Here is a 27,042-nt window from a genome sequence, read left to right as displayed (position 1 = left end):
GCACAAGCTGGATAAATGCAGAGCTGTCTGTCAAGGAAATGCCACCCCTTTAAGTAGGGTCAGCTGTCGCTCAAATATCACTCTTGTGAAGACTCCCCACGGACAAGACAAAGCCCTGCTGTGTCGGTATGTCTTCAGTGATAGATGGTTCCTGTGTCTGTGTTATTGCATGAGGGCTGATTGACCATCTCTGTGTTCCGTTTATTCGTCAGCTTTTAACTGCAGCCTCCTGCTGCTTCCACCAAAGTCACTGCATCCATTATCTATACAACTGATATTGTTTATGGAATAAATGCATAAAGCTAAATGGAAGAAAGGCACCACCCTGAAAAGGGACACAGAATCACAGAATGACCAATTACTCTGTTGGAATAAGGTGATTGCCTCCTCCCTCAAAATCTTTACTCTAACTGAACTCATCAGGGGTTCATTTTAACAATCTTACACACACATGCACAAAACTGCGCTTGTGTGCAAAAGTCCACATTCACATATCCCTGGGCTACACTGACTCATGTGCCCTGCAGTGGATCTTACCGAAAACAAGGCTAATGTTTGACACAGAACACACAAAAGCTCTGACAGTGGTGTGCCGCTCAAAAGCTTAGGATGGTGACACCAACACATGCGGGCACACACTCTTTCTGACAGCTATTTTGTGGAGATAAAATGGTTTGTAGACATTAGCGACAGGGTGTGCAGGACGAGTGTCAGCAGACATGGGAGTGGGAGAAGATGAAGCCGTGATGGAAGCTGCAGAGTAAGTAAAGAGCCAGAAAGAGAGCCTGCTGAGAGTTTTAGGGCACATAGACAAAATCATACCTCCTGAACTTTCTCACATTTTGTTGCAACCAACAAACTTCAATGAATTTTATTTGAATCGTATGTGATTTACAACACTAAATTGGCAAATAAAGCAAAGCTGTGTGTAACTTAATCTAGGTTAAATATAACTGTTCTGTGAAGGCCTCAGAGGCTCGTTGGAGACCATTAGTGAACATACAGCCTCATGAAGACCAAAGAAGACAACAGATAAACCAGGGATGAAGTTACGAAGAAGTTAATAGAAGGCTTAGGTTATGGTACAATATCTCAAGCTAAGACCATCTGACAGATATCTGTTCAATCCATCATCAAAAGATGAAAAAAACTTCACAAATACAACCCTGGGGCTGTGCAGAAAATCCAATTTTTTGTTTCATTTTGATTTTGCCCCAAACAACCTAATCACTGAAAAATTATAATTTTAAAAAATATTATTAATTTAGTATATTCCACTTTGGAGGTAGGCCCTCATTTTGTATTATCTCCCAATTTATCAGTACTTTCATGCTTTGCAGTCTTTTCTTAAAAAGCCAGCACAAGTAAAGGTAGCAGAAAGAGAAGTGATGAAAAGTGAGGTATGAACTGAGGCATAGCCTCTAAGAAACATCTTGTAGTAGATAAAATGATTTTATATCTGTAAAAAGTTGGACAAAAAATTACAAAAACACCAAAGGCATGGAGCAAAGGCGAAGGGGAGAAATCAGCTTTACCTGAGGTGACAGCAGTGGCAGTAGTTAGCAAACGAAAAAGCTTGAGTTGGCTCATGTGTAGGAACACTTTGGATACTAAGACAGAGACATGGATAAAAAAAAAACAAGAGTTGCTGCTTGGTGGTGTCTGCATCAACACAACAAATCTCTTTAACCACCTGAAATTTTAACTGCAACAGCTGCAGAAAGGGACTGGAGTTTATTAAACATATACTGTCAAAATGTAAATAAATGTATATATGATCCATCTTGAACTGCACTAAAATGTGGGCAAATTTATCTGGTTGACAACTTGGGCTGGTTGTAACTATCATCTAATTATAAGTTACTGTTTAAAACATATTTTTAATTTATACGTTTTTATTTGGTTTGTTTATATATTAATATTTTTGGGAAATCGATTTTTAATTTTGAGCAAAGAATCCGTGATTATAATATTTTATGTAATCAAGCAGCTCTTTGCAAACACTCCAAGACATGTAAATTCTTCTTCAACATTGACAAGTGGTGGTGGTAGGATGATGCTTTGGGGATGCGTTTAAAATGGCTATCAGAGATAATCAGAGACAAAGAGTCATAACTCTGAAAGAGCTCCAAAGATCTGTAGCTCAGGTGGGACAACCTGTCAATAGGACAACTATTAGTCGTACACTCCACAAATTTGGATTTTATGGAAGAGTTGCAAGAAGAATGGCATAAAAGAAAAGGAGATTTGGTCAGATGATACATTTTGAAGTTACAATTTTGGCTTACACCCAAAATGCTGTGTCATGGAAAACTAATACTATAAATCATCCCCAGCAAGCAACACACCTGCACAAAGCTGTGGTTGTAACCCCTGGATTGCCCTCCTGCATTTATATTTAGGAAAAGAGAACCATGCTTCCAATTCACAATTAAGCCCTACTTTGTGTTGATCTTTGACATAAATTTCAAACATAAACTTTATAGCATTTGGTTGTAATGTACTAAAATGTGAAAAATCATCTTGCAAGGCACTGTAAATTGGCGGAAGAGACTCAGAGCGATACTGGGAAGCCACACCATGCCACATCCCACTAGGGCTCCTACCTGTTTGCTGTACTTGTTCGCAGCCTGGCAGCTGTAATCTGAGCATTGGTCTGATCCCAGGGACATGGCATCTGCGTTGCCACTACCTCCAGTGCTGCTGCTACTGGAGCCGGCACTCCCCACACACCCGCCGCTACCCACGAAGGTGTTGGAAGGAGGCAGCTCCTGCACTGCCTGGTGCTTCTTTCCCTCCGCTGGGGGTGAATGAGGCTGGAGATTCACTGCAGGGAGAGGCGAACTAGATTTGTAATGCCTAGCAAGATCGGGGCTTGACTGGTGTCTTCTGCCACCACCCATTCGTGGGCTGCCTGGGTCACCGTCCACAGCACAGTAGCGGGCTGCTAGGCGCTCACTAGCACTGCTCAGTTCCTCCTCATCTTCATCGTTGATGTGGCGATGCAGGCCATTAACTGTTACAATGCCACTGTATAGAGATCTGTCTGACTTCCCTCCCCCTCCAGCTGTGCCACCACTGCCTCCTCCACGCTTGTCTCGCCTCGGTTTACGACCACGGTCAGATCCACTGCCTCGACTGGCTTGAGGTTGAGCCCCTGACGGACTGAAGAAGTCTTCCTCTGGCTCCTTCTTACCAGCCTCATAGCCGTTCTTGCCCTGAGCCCCACACTGTCTGGCCGTGACCACAAGAAGAATCACCAAGATGACTGCTGCTGCTCCCGCGAGGACGCCAATGGCAACACTGAGGCGCTGTTTTCCCAACGCACGTTCACTGTCTGGGTCTCCGGCAATGTCTAGAGACAGTGGGGCCATCAGGCTACGGGCAACCTTGAATGGAAAGGAAGATAAGAGAAATAAGATAAAACAAACTGCACAGTAACAAAAGCAAAATGAAAAAAAAAATCCCAGAATATCATTTTGAAAAGATGGCACAGTTGGTGTGAGCCACAGAGACACATCAAACAGCATCTTCATCGTAATTAAACTTATCGTTCGGTTTAGTGTGGGAGCTTCTCAGTTATTCCCAGAAACATAGAGTGCCACTAAATATGTAATTGCTCTTGCCTCCAAGTTGCATATTTCAGGTTGTGCTTGTAATTCTTCACATTTATCATATCACATCTACAGCGGATATGAGAAATGCATTGGATTAGACTGTCTTAAATCTGATTTAAAAAATCAAAGGAAACCTTAGACACCATGTCAGGAGCAGCTTGAAGAGCTAAAGAAGCAAAAACAGTCACTAAATGAGAAAACAGTGGCAAGAGGAAGACTATGACTACATGCTGAAGCACAATCACATCTACTGTCTCATCAATAAACAGTATTCCTTTTGTAAGCGATAGTGTAGGCGTGGATTGGTTAAGGATGTGTTTTCACAATTTTTGCAATGAGAATTGAAAGGGTAGACTAAGACGAGGCTGTTTAAAACATGTAATGCTCTCTGTAATGATTTTAAGCTCTTTTTGTCTTTTGCCCTTTTTGGAGTCTTCAGTTTGATTTGTAAGGTAATAGCTTTTTTGTTGATGGGCAATTCTGTGCAAATCCATTTCAGTCTCTGTAATAGCAACATATTTAGTGTTCTTGTCTAAGATAAATAATCTCTGATTAAGAAAGCATATGGGCATTAACCTGCCTACACACACACACACACACACAAGTTTGTATTTCTGTTAGAACACTGTAGTGACTTCTATTCATTTGAGTAACTTAATCCTGCCTAACTCTTCTTACACATTAGTTATTATCAGTACATACGGTGCTGTGGAAAAAATGTTTGCGTCCTTTTTCTTCTGTTTTTGGTTTTTGGTCAAACTAAAAGGTTTCAGATTATCAAACACAATTTAATGTCAGACATAGATGACCAGAGTAAATACAAAAAAAAGATTTTCAAACAATGATTTCATTTATGAAGGGAAAAAAGCTGTTCAAACTAACCTGGTCCAATATTTAAAAAAAGTGAGTGTCTTATTAAACCATGAACTGTGATTAACCACATTTAGAAAGTTGAGGTCAATTTCACTGGCCACAACCACTGGATGGAGCCTAAAAACAAGACGCAGGTTAAAAAAACTAGTCATGCAACATATTCTACTTTGATCCTAATAAATTGAAATGAAATGAGAAATAAAGTTCTGGAACGGGTAACAAAAGCTGTTCTAAGGCTTTGGGCCTCCAGCGAACCACAGTGAAAGTGATTATCCACAATGGGGAAAACATGGAACAGTGCTGAACTTTCCTTGGAGTGGAAGAACTTTAAAATTAGCTTACCAAAATTTCTGCACAGCAATGTGACTCTTGCGTGTTTTCACAAATGCTTGATGGCAGTGGATGTCACCAATGGTGATACATTCAATTTTCATGTTTATAGGGGAATTACTTTTTGTCATATGGGCAAGTTGATGTGGTTGGTTATTTTCTCTTAATAAATTTAAATCATCATTGGAAAACGGCTTTTGTATTTGCTTTGGGTATCTTTGTCTGATGTTAAAATATGATTGATGATCTGAAACTTTAAAGCAAGGGTCCCCAAGTCCAGTTCTCCGGAGCTACTATCCTGTAACATTTAGATACATCACTTGTCCAACACACCTGAATCAAATGGCTAAATTGTCTCACCAGCATGTCATTCAGCTCCGCAGAAGCCTGGTAATGAGCCACTCGTTTGATTAAGGAGTGAAGGAGAAGGGACGCACCTAATAGTTGAAGGATATTGGCTCTTCTAGCTCTTAAGGCCTGGACTTGGACTCACCTGCTTTAAAGTGTTTAAAGTGTAGCAAAAAAGCATACACAGAAGAAATCTGACCAAGACCAGACTAGACCTGTTGGAGGTGAGAAGGTGGGTGATTATACCACAACAGGTGCTAAAGAGTTAATTATTGGAAGTACATGCACACAACGCAGGCTTGTACACTTGTAAAAGGTTTAATAGAAGAAAATGGGTAATACTGAAAAGATTGCACTAGTTGAATGTTATTGTGAGTTTCTTGACAGGAGAAATCAAGGCTGTGAGGTTCTGTTCATCAGTGACCCATTAAAAACCTTGTGGAAATGTGGCAGATATGAACACAAACTCATTTATATGTACATTAATTTGTGTAACACCATCTTTGCCTATCCGTAGCAACAAACTATAGCTCAGACTGTAAGTTAATTCAGATCTTAGCTCTAACCCTGAAAATGATGGTCCACTGGATTAGGACTGGGCTTTGAGTCCTATAAGGCCTCACGGTTTTAAGAAGATAGGTCATTGTACCAGAAAAGGTCCATAAGAAGTCACAAATGCAAGTACACACACACACATAAAGGCAAATAGTTACTTGTACTCTTATAAAAGGATCATTAGAAGAAAGTGGGTTATGCTAAAACACATACACACTCATTACATGTTATTGTGAGTTTCTCGACAGGAGAAATCGAGGCTGTAGAGTTCTGTTCAGAAAATAACCTGTGAAAACTTTGTGGGAATCATTATGCAGACCTGAACACAAACAAAGAAAGCAGTGCTGACCCATATGCATGGTTTATACAAGTTCTCACCAAGTGTAAGCTGTTATTGAGACAGCTCATTCCGTAGCCTGCACCTTGTCTGATAGTTTATATGAGTCTTTGGCCCGACAGGGTGAGGAATGACAAACTCTTATAATCCTTGCTGCAAATAAGAGTGGTTGGTAATAAGGCTTGCAGGAATGTACAAGAGAATGACTGAGCCACTGTGCTTTGAAGTGGCCGAGTAAAATAACTTTCGCACAAGCTGCAGTATTAGTAATACAGCAGAGAATTTGCTAATACAACTGTGCTGTGGAACTGGCTTATTACATTATCTGAGACATACACAGAGGAGCTGCATTATTGCCCTCTCTTCCTCTCTTTCCCCCCGAGCTAAGAGTGACACTATGTTATGTTCATTGTTTAAACCCCATCTATTTCTGAGTTAAGCTTTATTGTTAGTGAGTTGTGTTTGTTTTAGTCCATTGTTCTGCTTCCACTGCAGAGGTGTCTCTCTGCCAGGCTCTGTTCCTCCCATCACAGCCTCACTGCTCCTCTTGGTGCCTGCCATATTCCTATCCGTTCTCCTTCTGCCGGGCTTCCTCGGCATGCCTTGCTTTTCCCGCACAGGGTGTTACAACAAGGGCTCAAAAATAAAGAGAAAACATCAGCGAAGCGTCATGCGTACACATGCTATGTGACAGTTCAGAACAAGTTGAGTGTGCAGGCATACATGAAGCATAAACAATGTTAGAGGGTATATGTATATGAGTAAACTCCATGTAAAAGAAAATTGTCCTACATTAACTGCCAAGTTCAGACAAGCTGAATACAGTTACATGCAAGTATTCACCTCTTTTGGCCTTTTTCATGTTTTGTTGCCTCACAACTTGGAATTAAAATGGATTGCTTGAGAGTTTCCACCACTTCATTTACAGGACATGCATAAAACTGTGAACTTTGAAGATGTGTTGCTTTTTTATTGTGAAGCAGCCCCCTTATATCCCCCATATACTGTATTTCACTTCACCAGCTTAAAGCTAAAATGTAAAAAAAAGGGGTGGGGGTACTGTTTCTTTATAGGCACACTTGGGGAACTGTAATTTTCCAGTGTCTGATCCATCCTGAAATCCCAAGGGATTCTTTGATTCTGCTGTGTGTAGTTTCCTCTTGCTGGACTTCAATTGGCTGTCTCTCTGTGCCACTTTCCAAGGATTAGGTTATTGATATGTTACTGCAGATACCTGCTATATGACCAGTGTAGCAGCACCAGATATTTTCTGAAGTTTGCTTGTCTTAACAGAGAGCAGTTGTTTGAATGGACTACAAGAGCACTTATTCAAATACAGAGAAAAAGGCTTTTCTTAAAACAGAAATTCTAATCTAAAAAAGCCATACAGGGTTCCTACATATGTTTTTGTCAAAACCATATATGTTTGCACACTACAAGTTCTAAAGTTCTTAGTCTAACGGACAGATAAGAGACAGTTGGATAAATAAACAAATGGATGGATGGATGGATGGATGGATAAACTGAAGGGTGGATTTAGACAATGGAACAGGAAATAACATGTGGAAATACAAATATTGTTCCATACTGTTTTATTTGTCATACTTATACATACAGGTCCTTCTCAAAAAATTAGCATATTGTGATAAAGTTCATTATTTTCCATAATGTCATGATGAAAATTTAACATTCATATATTTTAGATTCATTGCACACTAACTGAAATATTTCAGGTCTTTTATTGTCTTAATACGGATGTATTTGGCATACCAGCTCATGAAACCCCCAAAATTCCTATCTCACAAAATTAGCATATCATTAAAAGGGTCTCTAAACGAGCTATGAACCTAATCATCTGAATCAACGAGTTAACTCTAAACACCTGCAAAAGAGCCACCGTGCACAGGCGTGTGCAGGAAATGGGCTACAGGTGCCGCATTCCCCAGGTCAAGCCACTTTTGAACCAGAAACAGCGGCAGAAGCGCCTGACCTGGGCTACAGAGAAGCAGCACTGGACTGTTGCTCAGTGGTCCCAAAGTACTTTTTTTCGGATGAAAGCAAATTCTGCATGTCATTCGGAAATCAAGGTGCCAGAGTCTGGAGGAAGACTAGGGAGAAGGAAATGCCAAATGCCAGAAGTCCAGTGTCCAGTACCCACAGTTCAGTGATGGTCTGGGTGCCCGTGTCAGCTGCTAGTGTTGGTCCACTGTGTTTTATCAAGGGCAGGGTCAATGCAGCTAGCTATCAGGAGATTTTGGAGCACTTCATGCTTCCATCTGCTGAAAAGCTTTATGGAGATGAAATTTCATTTTTCAGCACGACCTGGCACCTGCTCACAGTGCCAAACCACTGGTAAATGGTTTACTGACCATGGTATCACTGTGCTCAATTGGCCTGCCAACTCTCCTGACCTGAACCCCATAGAGAATCTGTGGATATTGTGAAGAGAACGTTGAGAGACTCAAGACCCAACACTCTGGATGAGCTAAAGGCCGCTATCGAAGCATCCTGGGCCTCCATAAGACCTCAGCAGTGCCACAGGCTGATTGCCTCCATGCATGCCGCATTGAAGCAGTCATTTTCTGCAAAAGGATCCGACCAAGTATTGAGTGCATAACCTGTACATGATTATTTGAAGGTTGACGTTTTTTGTATTAAAAAACACTTTTCTTTTATTGGTCGGATGAAGATGCTAATTTTGTGAGATATGAATTTTGGGTTTTCCATGAGCTGTATGCCCACAATCATCCGTTATTAAAGACAATAAAAGACCTGAAATATTTCAGTTAGTGTGCAATGAATCTAAAATATATGAATGTTAAATTTTCATCACTACATTATGGAAAATAATGAACTTTATCACAATATGCTAATATTTTGAGAAGGACCTGTAGATGGAAACCTGTAAATGAAATTCCAGACTTTTCCATACTGCACAGGAACCTTAAATACAAGTACAAAAGCCCCAATCAGTTTATCCATGCAGCGTGGTTTTGATGTGCAAATTTCCCCAAAGGTATCCAAATGACAACAATAACACACAAGGTCCAGAATGTCAATTTCCTCTTTTTTGAGCTCAAAGTATGCAGCATAATATTACAGATAATTACAAAACATGTGGTTTGCCCAATACAGTTAGATAGAAAAGTGCAGAGTAATTTTCTGCCGCCGTGCTGCAGCGGTAGGAGCCGTTTCCGTACTCTAATTGCGCCTGGTATCTGTCCACCGCCCAGTTTGACTTCATTATGAGATGGAGGTATTCTGTCTTAAATGACTTCTACTCAATTACGCCACCAAGTTCCTCCCTACAATCAAACTAAACTGTGCATGTTGTACTCAATGGCGGCTTTCAGACCAGCTTAGCCATATTACACCCTATTGTTTGATTTAATAGCTGCAGCCATTTAGGCGCGCTGCAGATAATTCTACCTCTTACTAAGTGTTCTCTTCTAATCCTCACATCCTTGATTTTCCTTTTTTCTACTTTTCGGGGGTCACATGCATGTGGTGCTCCTCTTAATAGCTAGTGATGAAATGTCACAACTGCTATTTGTACTAACCTGTTGCTCTTTATTAGAAAACAGACTGTGGCTTTATGCAGCAATTCCTCTTTTACTCAAAGGCAACAACTTGCTTAGAGTGTCACTCAAATAAAGGATCCTGGTTTCTCATAAGGCCCACAAAGCAGTTGTAACTTGCTTGCTTTCAGACAGTCTACAAGGTGTAAGGAGCACACATATTTTTACAGAATGGGTGTTTTCCTGAAGATTGTAATGTTTACGGGGAGTGCTTCGGGGGGTAAAAACAAGACATTAAGCCACTTTATACTCTAAAAGTAAGTAAATTTCCATGCTACAATCCCTAACTTTACAGTGAAAATAAACATGTGGATTGGCTATCACAAAAATGCTCTTCAGCTGTATAGCTGTGATCATTTGTGCATGTCAGAAAAAAAGCAACCAACCTCTATTTTTTGTGAGTTCTTAAAGAAAATTATGCTTTTGTTGTACTCCCAAAATTAAGGAGAGATTTGTCTCAGTTCCAGAGATGTGTATGTCCTATATGTCTACAGTTCCTTGTGGAATTTAAATGTATTTCTTAGGGATTTGGGGATTTTATGTGCTAGACCAACATAAATAAGCACATATTTGTGAAGTAGAAGGAAAATGATACATGAGTTTAAAACTAAAACTAAACTACAATTACAAATCCACTGTAGCATTTTTTTAAATTCACTCCAACTCCTACCCCTGCGGAGTCGATACTTTGTAAAACCACTATTTGCTGCAGTTACAGTTGGAAGTCTGTTGGGTGTGCCTCTAGCAGCATTGCACTTCTTCAGACTGAAAGTTTAGCCTGTTTTTCTTTTTAGAAAAGATCACGCTGAATCAAAATGAATAGAGAGAGTCTGTGAACAGGTCTGGCCATTCTAACACACACATGTGCTTTGACCTAATCAATCAAATGTAGTGCTGGTTATAGGTTAAAGACTGTTGTCCTAATGGAAGGTGAACGTCCAACATTTCTTCCAGGATTACCCTGTATTTAGCCCCATCCATCTAGCCAGTGTCCCTCTCCCTGTCAAAGAAAAGCATTCTTACAACTTGATGCTGGCGCCACTATGTTGTGCCATGAGGAAAGTGTATTCAGGGAATCTTGTGGTGTTGGTTGTCCACCACACATAGTGTTATGTATGTTGGTTAAAAAGTTCAACTTGGTCTTTTCTGACCAAAGCATCTTCCTCTGGTTGTTTATTATGTTCCCAACATGGTTTGTGGCAAACTTTCGATGGGACTTTGGAGGCTTTACTTTCAACAATGGTTTTCTTCTTATTACTTTTCCATTATTAAGGTTGGATTTATGGAATTCAGGAGCAATAGCTGCCCTGTCCATATATTCTTCCACCCCAGCTGTGGATCTCTGCAGCTCCCTTACAGTTACCATAGGCTTCTTGGCTATGTCTCAAATATATGCTGTCCTCCAGTTGGGGTGGATAGCCATGTCCTGGCCGCTTTGCACAAGTGCATTACTTTTCTATCTTAAGATGATAATTGAAAAATGCTCACCGAGGTGGTCTAAGCCTGGAATGTTGTTGTTTTATAAGCTAACCCTGCTTTAAACCTCCACTACCTGGCTGCAGTGTTCTTTGGTCTTCCTGGGTCAGTTTATTTACTAATGTTCAATAAAAAACCTCAGAGGCCTTCACAGAACAGCTGGATTTAAACTAAGATTACATTACACACAATTGGTGGGTATTTGGTTGCTCTTAATTATATTTAGGGTTGTCAGACTAAAAGGGGCTGAATACAATTGTGTGCCACCCTTTTCAGACTGTTTTTCATAAATAATTAAACCATTTATTGTTTTCTTTCCACTTCAGTTATATAGTACTTTGTGGTGGACCTTCACATAATGATGTCTAAAAAAATATAAATTGAAGTGCATCGTTCTAATATATGTTTGTGGGATAGTCTAGGGTTAAACTTTCTGTGTTACCTTGCATACACAGACCTGACAACTGAAGAAAACTTCTACCTAAAGCATGTGTTCAAAACCAAGCCTCGAGTGCGACTCAAAACAACAAATGCTTTGTTTCGGCACAAACAAAGAAACTACAAGGCCATTGAGACAATTTAATTATAAGTCAATACAAATTACCTGTTTTTCACACCAGAGATTAAGCTTTAGTAATTATAACCTGCCAGCATTTATAGCCTAATTGAACATTTTTAAACCATAATGGGAGGCAGATTCAATTAATGCAAGAGCAGAGCAGAAGGAAAGATTTAAACCAGCAAGGCATAGGCTGAATTGGAACACATAATGTTCTAGTTATTTCTAGTATCTCAGTAATGTCTCTGTCAATTACCTCTGCAGATGGGGTGGCTCTTTCAAGCCAGCTCTATTTTTATGTTAAAGTCTTCTGTTCAAGAAGACCACACGGACTGATGCAATTATAACGGAAAATCCCTTAAACTTTTTCTATGTCCATTTTTGCAAAAATGTGATTTGCAAATACCGACCCTGTTGTGCTCTGTGCTGAATCTAACACACTGCTGACCTCAAAACCTTATCAATATGCACGAATATAGTAAAGGGCCACTCCTTTGCTTGAATTTATATTCAGATATTTAAACATACTTCAGCATGCTCTATTACAAGTCCAAAACTGGGACAGGCTCATCTCTCTCCCTCATGCTTCTCCAAAAGACTTAACCCTAATGGTCTCACTCTTACACTCTCTCTTACTCTGACACACACACACATACACACAGCTGCACCTAAAGCTCTCGGCTCTGAGCTCAATGTACCATAAAAAAGAACCACTTCAGTCATAACGGTTATTTTAACCACGCAGCCATTACAACAATGCATGCCGGACAAAGAACACGCTCCGGGAACAGTCTAAACTACAAAGCTGATTGCCTGTAGAAACAGTGTTCTCTATCTGGAACAAATATACACCGAATTATGTGTCTAGTCATTGTAGAAAACACTGTGAAGGCTAGAGAACTCATGCAGTTAACTTGTTTTTCTTTGGGAACATAAATAATTTGCATAGGGACCATCATCACCACCCTTCTCAACTGTTGGGCAATTGACTTCTCAACTGCTGGGTGTAACATTGCACAAATAGATAGGGCAGAGTTCCTACCAATTATTGCTAGAAAATTTTGAAAGCTTTTTGAAACTTGTATCCATAAGTAAGGATTTAGAAATCTGTTTGTTATAACATATAGTGAAGCAGAAAAATTACCTGTGCATCCACTAGGGTGGCATTTGCCAAGCTCTCATTGATGAAGATGTGAACCAGTGCGGTGGCACAAAGCGAAGGGATGCCACTGTCGTTGACTCGTACAACCAGGCGATGCAGACCTCTGTGGCGCCGCTCAAGAGGCTCTGCCAGGGTGATAACTCCATTGGTGTGGCCAATCTCAAACAGTCTGAACGGATTTCCTCCCACTAATGCATAGTGAAGGTCAGCATTTGGGCCTGTGTCTGAGTCTATGGCCGTTACAGTTCTGACAATGGTGCGGGCACTGCTGGCAGGTGGTAGGAGTGTGTAGGACTCATTGGCAGGAGAGGTGATTGAAGGTGCGTTGTCATTTTCATCTGTCACAAAAAGCGAGACGGTGGCGGTGGCGGTTTTGCGGGGCTCCCCTCCATCCACAGCCCGGACGCGGAAGGTGTAGGTGGAAAGCCTTTCACGGTCAAATGATGCAGCAGAAAAAATTGTTCCTGTATTGTTCTCAATAGAGAATAGCTCTTCTTGCTCATTCGCGCTATCTTCTCCCTCCACCTTCTCCCCTGCCGTCTTTCCATCTGCCCCATCTACCTCAACAAATAGGCTGAGCTCTGCGTTCTCACCTTCGTCTGCATCAGTCACTGTAACCATGCCGACTGGACTGTTGGCTAGCAGGTTCTCTTTTACATAAAATGTGAAGATTTCTTGAACAAACTTCGGTGCGTTGTCGTTACGATCAGTCACCTGTACAGCAACGGTTGCAGACCCTTGCAGAGAGGGTGTGCCTTTGTCTTTTGCAAGTACTCGCAACTCATACCTCTCTCGTTGCTCACGGTCCAGAATCCCTGTAGCTCGAATATCTCCATTATCTGCATCTATGTAAAAAGGTACATTAGACGCTGGGTCCAAGGAATATGCAATTTCAGCATTTTTGCCACTGTCTGCATCTGTGGCAACTACAGTGACCACCCTTTCACCAGGTCCATTGTTCTCTGCAAAGTGGACCTCCACATTGCTCTGAGCAAAGATCGGAGCATGATCGTTGATGTCTACCACCCGCACCATCAACGAGCTATTACTAGATAGACTGGGGCTGCCGGAATCTACTGCCACAATGGTTACACTGTACTCTTTAATGGCCTCATAGTCCAGCAAGGCTGAAGTGTGTAGGAAATATTTTTTCTTGTTTCTGTGGAGAAAGATGAAAGAAAAGATGTCATCAATGCAGAAGATGCTTTAAAGGGAAACAATATCTGTCTTGTTCCTTAATGTAGTCAAACAAGATCACTGATATGCCTCTTTGTGAAGCATGTGACTTTCATCTTTTGGTTGGTCTTTTAATTTCCAATGTCTTCTTATATGACACATCATAAAATGAGGAAACACTTGCGAGGTTTAATTTAATTAAACCCAAGGTCATCAAGTGTTCAACCACATCCAATCAAATGAAAACAAAAACTTTTACTGTGCTTATATAAAACTGATGTCTAACAGCGAGGAAAAAGTAATGGTGTTTTGAATAGTGCTTTTGCTTGCTTATTGTCTACAGATTTTAATAAATGAAGAAACTGCAATGGTAATTTCATTCAATCAACAAATGATTTATTGAGTAAATAATCTTTATGTTTTTATTTTGGTGTACAATAATTTTAAAGATCATGTATGATTATGATCTGATGACAGAAACTAACCAATAGTGTCAGTCACCACTTTTGGTGACTGACATTTTAATCATCATCCAATTTCTTCAATGAAGGAAAGCCCCAGAATTCCATATTACAACACGTCTCATTATACAGGTCATACAGTTTTTGAGGGCAGTTAATAACCCAAAAGGGGCCTTGACTCCTTCCACTCATGCCTTTAGGCAATGTTCTCACAAATGACTGAAGAGCATTGACATTTGGAATCTGTGAAGCTAAATGGACATTAAAAAAATGTAAATCCTTTCACCTGCATAGATATATCTAACCAAAGTTTACTGACTGGTTGACAGCCTAACTACTCAGTAGCATTAGCAGATGAGTGACACCGTTTGAACCAAAATTAAATTAAATTCCAGTTCCAGTTAATGATGGAACTTTCCTTGAGAAAGAAAAACAGGGGGCAGGATGTAAAAATACTGATTTCTGTGAGATGAAACAGCATAACTGGAGAACAGATAAGGTTATAATGTTTATATGTCAGATATATACTGTTTATGTATACATGATGTTACAATTTAATGAAAATGCATATAAACTGCATACATCAGTAGAAAAGAGGTTGAGTCAGGATCTTTTACCTGTTCATTGCATTTATAATGGATAGTGTGAATGATGGACGATTACAGTAAACTAACCGTAGAACCTACTGCTCAGCGAAATGTTAACAAACTAGTGTTTGATCATTTTGGTAATAATGTCAATTTATAATACCCAGTTTTAAAACATTTCCTGGCAACTACAACATGGTACTTAATGGTGGTTTTACAAGTACATTGGGTGTAATCCCCAATTTTTTATCAAGGTTTCTCCACCCACAGGTAAAGCAGTGAATCATTGTGAGCTTCTGTTTGAAAATGTTGATCACTTCTTAATTACACACAATTACTTAATGTTTGGACAGCCTCCAAATATTTGAAAGGGACTGGTTTTCAGATACTCTTTGAGGTATCTAAGCATTGTTTAGGTTTTTTGTTGGTTTCTCTGCACTTCCCTGTCTGTGCTTACTGTTCATAATAGATTAGGTTAATAATTTTTTTATATAATATATTCTTGTGTTTAGACTACTTTCTGGATTCCTGTGTTATAGGTGTTAGTTTATATTTTTCATTTAGATCTGTTAAAATTCTCATGTCTCATGTTTACTTGCTTCTGTTTACTTAGATTTTTCCTGTTACCTCACAATGCAACTCCTGTCCTCCTGCTTGCACTTTGGTCCTGCTTCACCTCCATGCAATATGACACAAGGAGATTTAGTTTTTGTTGTGGGCTAATTAATTTTGGTGATGGAATTAATAACTGAACACCAGTGTGCTCTTGATTCATATGTTTAGAACTATTCAGCACAGATCAGACATAATTTTAAGACCTCTGACAGGTGAAGTGAAAGCCCTGATCATCTCATTATGGTGGCACTTGTTAATGGATGGGATTAGATTAGGCCACAGGTGAATATTGTGCCTTCAAAGTAGATGTCTTAGAAGCAGGAAAAATTAACAAATGTAAAGATTTGTGCAAGTTTGACTTGGGTCAAATTGTAATAGCTAGACAACTACATCAGAAAAGTATTCTGGAGTGTTTAGTACCTATCAAAAAAAAAGGAAGGGACAGTAGTGAACCGGCAAAAGGCTCAAACACATGAGCAACTGTGGCTCAAATTGCTAGAGAAGAGACTGTTGGTTCCGCTAGAAAGGCATCAGAATACACAGAGTATCAAAGTGTGCTTGATCAGGGTGGCCATGCTGGGCCTAATGGTATGCCTGATTGGTGTAGAGTGTTACTTTCAATGGTTACCTTTAGTTTGGCTTACCTGTCAAAGGCTTCATCTGCAGGCGGGGGTGGGAGTAGTGTTTCACCCGCTGGCTTCAGAGTGAATGGGACATCTCCTACCACCGTGCAGGTCACCGCCCCATTCTCTCCCTGGTCTCGATCTGACACCTGGACCAGAGCCACAGGCGTGTCCACCAGGACATTCTCTGGCACCAGTGCCGCTCCATCCCGGACAAGGATCCGTCCGATCTTTCTGATCTCCACAACCGGAACATTGTCATTTTCATCCCGTACACCCAGAACCACTGTGGTGCGGTCAGTCCTGGGAGGCTGACCCCGGTCTTTGGCCATCACTGTGAACTTCAGCTGGGCCACCTCCTCTCTGTCAATCCTGTGAAGAACACTCAACCAACCAGTTGCCTCATCTAGCCGCAGGAGTCGCCTGACATTTTCAGTAGCAGCTCCAAATACGTACTCCACCTGCCCATTCACTCCAATGTCCCGGTCAGAAGCCCTGACCTGGAGAACAGGTGTACCTGGAGGAGCATTTTCAGTCATCTCAGCTTCATATGTAGACCTCTCAAACTGTGGACTGTTGTCATTTACATCAGTGATAGAAACCCGAAGCAGAGCTTGGGAGGAACGTGGTGGGTTCCCTCCATCACGAACTTTGAGGATCAGCTCATATGAGTCCTTCTGCTCTCTATCCAGTGTGCCCTTCACGATGAGCTGAGGCTGCTTCTCACCATCTGGTATGTCTGCTACTTGCAGCTCAAACACACTGCTCCTCGCTCCTCCTCCACTATCACCACTTCTGCCCCTGCGGTCAAGTCCATCCACTCTAGTAATGGGGTTTCCTCCTGCTGTGCGCCTCGTTAAACTTGACCCAGCTCCATTATCTTGGATAAGCTCATAGCGGTCAATGCCATTCCGCCCGAAATCCCTGTCCGTGGCCGTGGGGAGCAGGTAGAGAGTTCCAATGGGGCGATTCTCCTCAACAGAGAGCTGCAGGACAGGTGAGGGGAAGGAAGGCGTGTTGTCATTGATGTCTGTGATGACAACTCGGCCTTCGAAGAGGTCTACCCAGCTCTGCAGCGGCCCAATCACTGATACCTCAAAGTCCAAGAAGCACTCGTTCTCATCAAAGATCATCTGGCACTGTGGGAGCTTCTCTCTGTCAATGCGCCGCGGGCCTGTGGTCAGCTCACCTGTCACGTTGTCAATCTTGAAGTACTCTGAACCACTCTCAAGGGCGAAGGTGACGTCCCCGCTGCCTGTGCCCGCCGTGAGGCCCAGATCCGCGGCCACGCTGCCGATCCGAACATCCGGCGGGCCCTCCTCTGCCACCCGGTACCGAAGAGCTGAGTCTGAAGCCGGTAGCTGAGTCAGCAGCTGCAGCAACAACACTACAGAGTGCACTGCACCAAACCTCGGCATGGCTCCTTCCTGTTTCTTTCCTCCTCAACACCCAGCTGTGGGCTCCTCTCTTGGTTTATTGGTGTTTTGTGGTCTGGTGCAGCTCCACAGCGTGGGTGTCTGATTTATCAATTCTTACCGTCTCTATCGCTCTCTGCGGACTGCCGCCTGGGGTCCGGGAAAAGCTTCAGTGTAGTTCACTTCAGCAGATCCTTTCTTTCCTTTCTTTTTTGCTCCTCTCCTCCTACACTCTGGTGGGTTTTGAACTTCTATAAAAATATTTCTGCAGTCTTACTCGCCTCTTCAAGCCATAAGGATGCAAAAAGGAAATCCATCCTGCTTGCTATTCATTAACCTTTGATTAAATCCACTTCACTCTTTACATCGCAGAGCTATCCTAAAGAGGCTCTTATCAATTCATAATGCCCATTTGGAAGTTCTTTTGATTCCAGTCACATTCGGGACAGAGGCTTTTCAGTTAGAAACTGCAATGCAGCACCACTACACAAAAGAAGCGAGAAAAAGAAGAAGGATTAAAAAACGAAACATTGATCAGTTCGGAAATAAAAAACAGACGCTCAATGATGAACATACAAAGCTCTGTTTGCGATAAAGGAGATCCTCCTGAATCTTTTTTCTTACCTTCTAGTACAGCCGCGTTTCCCGCAGTGGAACAACGTGCCAAGCACTCAGATTCCTTTACGCAAGTTAGAGGAAGAGGACCAGAGCGAGTTTTTTCTAATATTTTCTCCTCACCAAATTAAAAGAAAACAAAAAACTGACGTATCCCCCGTTTGTTGGTGTGCTTGACCGGTTACCCGACATAGATCAGTTTTGGAGTAATCCCTCCTCGGGATAGATGGCTTGATGGATGCCAGCATGCAGCGGTGTTGGGCCGAAAGGAGATGCGTCTTTCTTCCAAGAGTCCCGCATTCTCTCTCTCTCTCTCACTCACTCCTCCTCCTCCTCCTCGAGCTCTTTTTCTCCTCCCTCTCACCTGCACTGCTCGGGACTGCTGCTGCTGCTGTTGCCTCCGGTCTCCGGCGATGCTGCAGTCTCTCTCTCTCTTTCTTACTCTCTCACTCTCCGCGCTACTGCAACATTTTCCCCGACCACGTAACTAGATCGCTGAGCTGTAACAGGAGAGGCAGCCGAGGCGGTGTTGGGTCTCTCTCTCTCTCTCTCTGCCTCTGTGTGTGTGTCTCGGTTACCGGGGACAGACCTCAGCTCCCTCTCTTCTGTCATATGAAGATTAAATGGCTTGCTGTCCCGGCCGTTGACAGCTCCTGGTGGGGAATATCTTTATTCACATATTCAAGCAGGGGGACAAAGAGCGACGGGGGAGAAAAGGAGTGATCTGGCTCTAAGGCGAGTCAGCGCAGGGTTCAGGCAGGATTTCTGCTGGTGCAGCTCTTTTTGTGCCGGGGCAAGTGTAGAAAAGCTACGTCCGTTCTTATAAAAAGGAGCGCTTCTAGAAAGTTTTTAAAAGGGTGGCCAAATGGGGGCCACTGATGCTCTTGGGGTGGTGGACCAAAAGCCGGAACTGAGTTTTAGGAGATAATGAATAAGTTATACTCATTTGAAAGTAGACATACATAAAATAATGTAAACAAACCATCTACAAATGTATCTACCATTTTGAATTCATACTAGACTTAAAGCTATGCAAATTAACAAAGTGGCCATTGCTCCCCCTAAACCCCCTTCTTAAGTCATGACCTAATGACTTTTTTGGGGTTCAACATCACTAAATATAACCAGGCGTGGTCAATACTAGACCCACACAATCAACAAATCACTTAAACACAACCAGTCTGACAAGATGAAGTAGGCGAAAAGATCTCAGAAAGAACACATCATGACCAGAACATCCTACTGGAGGTTTTCAATATATTGCCATGCTACAAAGGTTAATGCATATTGTTTATAGAGCTATACTTGTATTTTTTCTGATATAAAACATTTCAATTAAGGAAAACTAACATTTTTGTGTAAATGCCCACGCCCCTTTTACAGAGCCCCTTCGTCTTGCCTTTTTTCTCATGCTGAAATATTTTATATTAACAGAAGAATTCATGTCTGGAAAATGTTGCACTAGCGCAGAGAGAGAGAGAGAGAGAGAGTAAGAAAGTCATCATATCAGACAAAGATGTATTGAATATATAGAAAAATTGCATTTCATTTTAGTTTTAACTACACTAGCTGCACTTAGGTCTGATTGCTGCCAGACTCGTGGAATCAAGAACCTTTTTGACATGAAAAAGGCTAAAAGATCTGTAAAAACAACACATCATGTCTAGAAATTCAAGAACAGATAACATCCAAAGTTAGTGACATCATCGGTCAGCAAAGGATTACAAAGACATTTCTAAGGCTTTATGAGTCCAATGAACCAGAGTAATTATCCATATTTGGAGAAAATATTGAACAGTGGTGATACCCTGACTAGCTGCTGTCAACCCTGTTTGCTCATGTAACTTTTTCTAACACACTTTTTCCTTCCACTCAACTTTCCATTAATATGTTTGGATAAATCTCCCTGTAAACAGCCAGCTTTATTTATCAATGACTTTTTCTGACATGCCCTCTTTGTCATAGACTTTCTGCGGTATAATTGTCAAGTCAGCAGTGTTCGCAATGACTGTGTGGGCCATTACATGACCATAACACAAATTTTTTTTTTTTTTTGATTGGTCTTCTGTAATAGTGTAATTTTGGGTTTTGACTATTTGGAAGCCACAACATTATTTTTCTCGTGATGTGAGATTCACTTGTTCAGTTGAATTACAGAAACAAATGAATTTTTGGTGAATGATTTTTGTATGTGATGCAAATTAGAGGATGCAAAAACATTACAATGAATGCATAAAAAAGCTGCAAATAACTTAAACATATTCTCTCTTATTCTAAAGTGATACTGAGCCCGCCCCTTCCTTCCTCCGCAAGACATTGGGACATTTTGGCTTTTTTTTGTAACATATACTGAATGGCCTGAATGTCTCAGAAAAGTGTACTGATAACTGATTTAAATTGCAATAGATTGCTTCAAGGCTGACAGAAATTTCTAAAAAGATTGATTTCTGTGGTCTCATGATTTGCAGGTTACTCTTCTACACCCTTTTCACTGTATTTTTGTAACAGAATGATTTGTATTCAGACACTGTTCTGTTCTGTTGTTTCTTTGTGAGCAGCAGTATCCACCACCTCCTCCTACACACTGCTGAGTGGATGTTGTCCCTCGGCGGACAGACCTGCTCAGGAGGAGCGCATTGCAGCATCGGTCTGCTGCTATTGAACACTACCTGTGTTTCCACGCTGGTGCGCTGTTAAAACCCCCTCCCCCACACCCAATCTCCTGCATATCTAATTATCAAGCTGGTCAGGCCGTGTAGCGAAAAGTGCCAACCAAGCCAGCTTGAAAGCAGGGGTTTCCCCTCCAACATAATGGTATTGGCGGAGAGCGCAGTGTGTGCCCAGTCATCAGTGGGGAGTTTGTGGCCGGCAGAGAATAAACGAGGACAGAAGGATGTTACACATTTTTGTGTTTCCCTCTCCCATTCAAGCTCATTTTTTAAATTTTCACTGTGTTACCATGCGTAACATTTCAGAGATATTGGTTTTTGCTCAAGCATTTTTTTGTTCTATTTTCCTCAAAAAATATGCTACAACAATACATTGTATTGCCATTTTAAGTGAAGGACTAACACAAACAAAGAAAATGATATATGGTTCTGAAGATATTTTACAAATAAAATTCTAAAAAGTGTGATGTGCATTTAACTTTTGGGATGTGCCTCTCCTTAGTTTATGTAGAGATGGAAAAATTACCCCATTGTGCTTTGCAAAATAGCTCAAGCTCAGTCACAATGTATGGAACGTGTTTTTGAACAGCAATTCTGAAGTCTTACTTAAGATTCTCAACATAATTTAGGTTTGTACTTTAACTAAACAGTTCTAATAATGAACTTGATTTGATTTATACCATTATATTGCAGCTCTGTATGTTTTGTTGTCCTGCTAGAAGGTGAACCTCTGTTGTACTTTAAACCTTTGCGCCATATTTTAAACCTCGTTTTTTTTTTTTCAGGACTGTCACATATTTAGGGTCATCCATCTTCTCATCAATTCTGACCAACTTCCTTGTCTGTGATGAAGAAGAGCGTGCCCACAGCATGATGCTCCCACCAAAATATTTAACCACTTGGATGGTGTATTTGATTGATATGCAGTGTTCATTTTTCTCAGGAGATGGAGGTTTGCATGTAGACCAGAAAGTTCAATTTGGTTCTCAAGTGACCATAGCATTACTGCCCCATATTTGCTGTGTCTAGCAAATGCCAACAGGCCTTCTTAAGACCCTTTTTCAGTAATGACTTTCATCGAGACAAGATTGAATGCACAACTAATAGTTCTCCTGGTAACAGACTCTCCTACCTTAACTGTCTATACAGCTCCTCCAGAGTTACTATGTTCCTCTTGACTACGTTTCTGACTAATACTCTCCTTTTTGTAACTAATGGTGTCCTAGCTTAGCCAGATACCTAATTCTACTACAACTATAGTCATCAGATGAATTACAAAGTCAAATGCTAAACTGGACCGTTTTAAGATTTAGTTTTTTTTATAGATCTCCCACACAAGGAATACTCTTTGATATGAAACCTGGGACAACAGGGAAACGTGCTGCTACAGCCTCAAATGCAAAGATCTAGAGATTCCAACAATATTAATGCATTGTAAAAGTGTTTCAAAGGCCTCAGTTTGCAATTTGCATGAGCTGGATTGTAACCACATTGTTTTTTTTTTCACAGTTTTTATTTACTCATTTTGTTGGTCAGCTGAAGGACAGGGAGTGATTGTAAAAAGCCTATTATTTAGCTGTACTGTTAACCAGTCAAGACAACAAAGTGAGTGATCCAGACAACATGAACATTAAAACCTGATCCAGTTAGACCAACCCCAGAGCCTTACTATGAAACTTTGTAAAAATCTGGAAAAAATAATGATAAAAATAAAAATGTTTTGTCTCTAAAAATTTAATAGAACACTTTCATGTCCAACAATTGCTGTTTTGTGTTGTAGGGATGATGTCATATGTGTTTAATGAATGTTCTTAAAATATTTCACTCTACATACAATGTTTACATTCAACCAGCTTTTGCTCAAAAGTGAATGACAAAACAAATACAGCAAATGGAAAAGAAATGTCAAGAAAAAAAAATCCTGCACCATGATAATGTCCCCTGGCAACACACGCAGCAGATATCTATCTCTAGAGAATAGAACAATTTTCACTGAGCAATTGATAAAACATATATAATCATCATATTCAATGCTGTGTCATTTATTAAGAAACAAACAGACAAATATGCCATACATGAAAAAGTATAGGGTCAAGTATATTTTAGGTATGAACCAACAAAAGAACCCAGAACAACACTTAAGGCACTGCAGGAACTCTGTGGCTCAGTAAAGATCAGAATCAGAATCAGAATCAGAATCAGAACCAGAAAAGCTTTATTGCCAAGTACGTTTTTGGACATACAAGGAATTTGTTTTGGCGTAGTCAGTGCAATACAATACAAATTAAACAGTATAAACATATCTACAATATAATATAAATATAAATATATGTGCACAGTTTTAAGTGAGATCACTTTTCTTGTTTCAACAATAAGAAACTGAGACTGGGAATGAATGTCTTCCATTGGAAAGTTCCAAGACCAAAACCACTGCTGACTCATGTAAACACAAAGGGTGGTCTCACATTACCAAAAAAAAAAAATGTCTTGATGGTCTCCAAGACTTTCAGGAAAATATGCTGTGGACCCACAAGAAAACAGTCGAATATTTTGGAATGCATGTGTCCTGTTACATCTGGTAGGAAGTCACACAGCCTTTCAGAATAAGACCACCATACTGACAATGATACATGGTGGTCGTTGTGTGAAGGTCAGTGCTGCTTTTTCATGCTTTTGTAGATGGACAAGTTGCTGTGGTTAATGGAACCATGAATTCTGCCCTACATCAGAATATCTTGAAGGAGAATATCCATTAACTAACCGTACTTCGGTTATACTGCAGGACAATGATCCAAAAAGGACACCAGCAAGTCCACCTTTGAATGGCTAAAAAAAAACAAACAAGGTTTTTGAGTGTCCTAGTCAAAGTCTTGACTTAAAATCCAACCCAGATGGCTTTAAAGAGGTCATTCATGCTTGAAACCTCCCATTTTGCTTAATTAAAACATTTCTGCAAAGAAAGTGGACCTCAATTCCTCCACAATGTTATAAACAACCTATTGTCAGTTATTACACAAATAATGGCAGTTTTTGCCACCAATGGTGACACAACCTAATGGGGGAAATTACTTTTTTAAATAGGTTTGGGTAGCCTTTTTCCCCTTTTAAATGAAATAATTATTTGAAAACCACTTTTTGTATTAATTCAGGTTATCCATCTAATATATATATATATATATATATATATATATATATATATAAAATTTATTTATTTTTTTCACATTCCATTTCTGGAATTTATGAGTAACATATGAATTATGTAGCAATTGTTATAAAGCTGTGAAAATCCTGCCCTACAACAGGCTAATACATGGGCATAGTGATAATAAGAGGTAGGTAGGCAACCCTTTGGTTTAGGTTAGATCATTTCACTTTTACTTTAGTAATTTCAGGTTATTTAAGACACATTTGACCTAATAAAAAAATCATCTTATGAAAATCTGTTGGCCTGAGCGTGCGGTTATATCCAACCCATTAAGATATAATTGAGCATGAATTCTATTTCATCAGCAAATGAACTGCCGTTTCAATTTGCATAATGAATTAAAAATGAAGTGTGCTGTGTTTGTGTGTGCACGCCATGCTCGTGAGAGTTAAAGACAGGATGTTCTTTGGAGAGAGACGGTGTATGCTGACCTCCAATTCAGCCTAAAGGCATAATCTACTGTTTGTACCACCACAATAGTGGATCACAAACTTTTTATGTAGTATGGTGTGCACAGACAAACAAAATTCGTGGAAAAATGCTGAGCAAACATAGCTGTTCTGTTGAAAAGCAGATGAAAAGGCTGGTTTACTAAAATGTGAGCAACCAATCAACTAGTATTTTGAGAACATTGTATTAATGATACCATAAGTAATCACATTTTTCCTGCATTTTTGTACAACTTACCCAGACTTCACAACTCTAACTAAATCTAATTTAATTCCAATGTCTATTATCTTTCCAAAACCATGTTCATTGTGTTTTGTTGAGCCTCTTACAAAACATGTTAGAATATAAATGAGCAATACTAAGAGATAACTTGACCGCTATCTGTTTGGTTGTGTCAGTTTTCTGGTCTCAGGTTCTTTGGCCTGTCAAGAGAACCAAGACTGATTTCAAAGAAATGTTTGAATATCTAACCAATAATCTTAAGCACAGTGGTATTTGGAAAAATCACATACAATGTGCCCTGCAAAAAATATATTTTTGTCACGTTACAACCACAGTCTGCATTGCATTTTTTGGTGATTATATGTGATAGACCAACATAAACTAATGCATAATTGTAAAATAGAAAACAATAATATATGTTTTTTTTTTTTTTACAAACAACAAAATCTGAAAAGTGCGGCATCTATCTATATTCAGCCCCTGTAACTCAATACTTTTTAAAACCACTTACCCATACAATTATAGCTGTCTTTTGGGGTATGTTTCTACCATCTTGGCACATTAAGAAGACCTTGTGAAGATGCTGGCTGAAGCTGGTAAGAGAATGACGTTATCTTCCATATTTCGGGTCCTATACTGACATTGACTGAAAGGCCAATCAGAGAAGAAGAAACTACCCAATAAGTTTGAACCAACTCATACAGGGCAAATGATTACACTTGATTGTTTTTAGAGAAATTAAATAAATGAGCAGCATACAAATTCACAGTACACTTTTAAGGTTTTTATTTGTAACACATTTTGAAAGTCATGCATCATATCTCTTCCACTTAAGAATTACGGTATTACCTTGTATTTGTCAAGCATATAAAATTGAAAATAAATACATATAAAGCACAAATAAAAATATCTGCAATAACCAGCCCATAGAGGGGCGCCTCCCCACCTGATAAGAGGGGGAAATATAAAATATTTTTTTTACAAATCTTGTTGTATGTATATCAGTTTTATTTACTAAAGTGTCCCTGCATTCTTTTTAAAAGTGCCAAATGTGATTCAATATGGACATAGTCAGGACAAACTTGAAGCATCTCTCCGAATGCATTAAGAAGCACGAACAATCAAGAGTTCATATGGAAAACTGTGTCAAGCTAGCTGTGCTTGGAAAGATTAGCATAGTGGCGCAACTGGATGACGCGTTAAGAAAGCACAATTAAGAGGTTGATAAGAATCATCATATTTTATCTAAACTCATTGACTGTTTTGTGGTGCTTTTGAACCGTCATTGCACCGCATGATGAAAGCGATGCTGTTCAGTTGTATTCGTCGTCTCACTGTTAATTCCATTTCATATATTGGAGTAGGCAGAGAAAAGTATTGTTACATCAGCCCCACCAAGAATATTTTTCACCAGCCGCCACTGCTATAACTTTAGAAGTCATACTCATGGTAATCTGTCCATGAAATGTGCAGTTGCTCAAGACATATCACTGGGATTTCTGTTTTAACAAGCCTTAGAAAGGCCAAGTCAGACAGATGGCATGTTCTACATGGAACATTAGAGGACCCAAGCCATGTGAGGTGATTCTTTGGGAGTGGTTTATATGCCTAATGAGAAACGAATGAGATGAAAATGCACGATAAACTACGAGATGAGGGGAACAGTGACTGCTTTAGCAGCAGAACTATCATAACAGTGGTGGCTTAGCAGCAAGGCAGCTGGTGGAGTCAGAGTAAACAGAGTGGGGTTAATCTGGGTAGTATGCTGGCAGACAACACAGACTACCCAGCAGGGTAATCTGCTGGCGGTTGGAGATATAGGCAAAACTAGATTAGCATTTTGTTAGTTTTTCATTTACGTAATGAGGAAAAAAAGAGCAGTGGGACTGTTCGCTCAAGCCAATTTGAGCAAAGATTTTTTGTTCCACAAAAATATGACTAGATGAGGAACAATGATGATGCATTTGAGGACTTTTAGCTCCTGGAGTGGCACTGTAATTGTTTTGCGTTGACTTACTCTGATTGTATTACAGCATTGCACCAGACAATGTACAGTCAACATCTTAAGTAGACCAGTAGCCGCAAACCTAAAAAATGATGGACTGATTCATTCTCGTTGTTGCTGTTGCCATGGGCAGTAATTAATCAGGTTCTTGGACTGCTTCACAC

At 40.2% G+C, this 27,042-nt stretch overlaps 1 protein-coding gene across 2 annotated transcripts in view; it reads right to left on the bottom strand.

Annotated features, from left to right (window-relative positions):
* pcdh7a (protocadherin 7a) overlaps positions 1–18,781 on the bottom strand; it is a 66,904-nt gene extending 48,123 nt beyond the window's left edge. Inside the window, exons 1-5 of one of the 2 annotated variants that reach the window (XR_007038357.1) lie at positions 18,337–18,781; positions 16,319–18,195; positions 12,818–13,994; positions 2,607–3,389; positions 1,536–1,610 (exon numbers count right to left, since the gene is read on the bottom strand). Coding sequence is in view for 1 of the 2 variants with exons in the window: in XM_047366157.1 (XP_047222113.1) it covers positions 2,607–3,389; positions 12,818–13,994; positions 16,319–17,715 (3,357 nt within the window). In the remaining variant the exon portion in view is untranslated. The remainder of the gene's footprint in view (positions 1–1,535; positions 1,611–2,606; positions 3,390–12,817; positions 13,995–16,318; positions 18,196–18,336) is intronic. The other variant, XM_047366157.1, reaches the window with a different exon arrangement.
* Positions 18,782–27,042: the final 8,261 nt, after the last annotated feature.

The sequence above is a fragment of the Girardinichthys multiradiatus genome, chromosome 5 (genome assembly GCF_021462225.1).
Source record: "Girardinichthys multiradiatus isolate DD_20200921_A chromosome 5, DD_fGirMul_XY1, whole genome shotgun sequence".
Lineage (NCBI taxonomy): Eukaryota > Metazoa > Chordata > Actinopteri > Cyprinodontiformes > Goodeidae > Girardinichthys > Girardinichthys multiradiatus.
The sequence above is the reverse complement of the archived record's forward strand: the minus strand, read 5'-3'. Positions and strand labels throughout refer to the sequence as shown.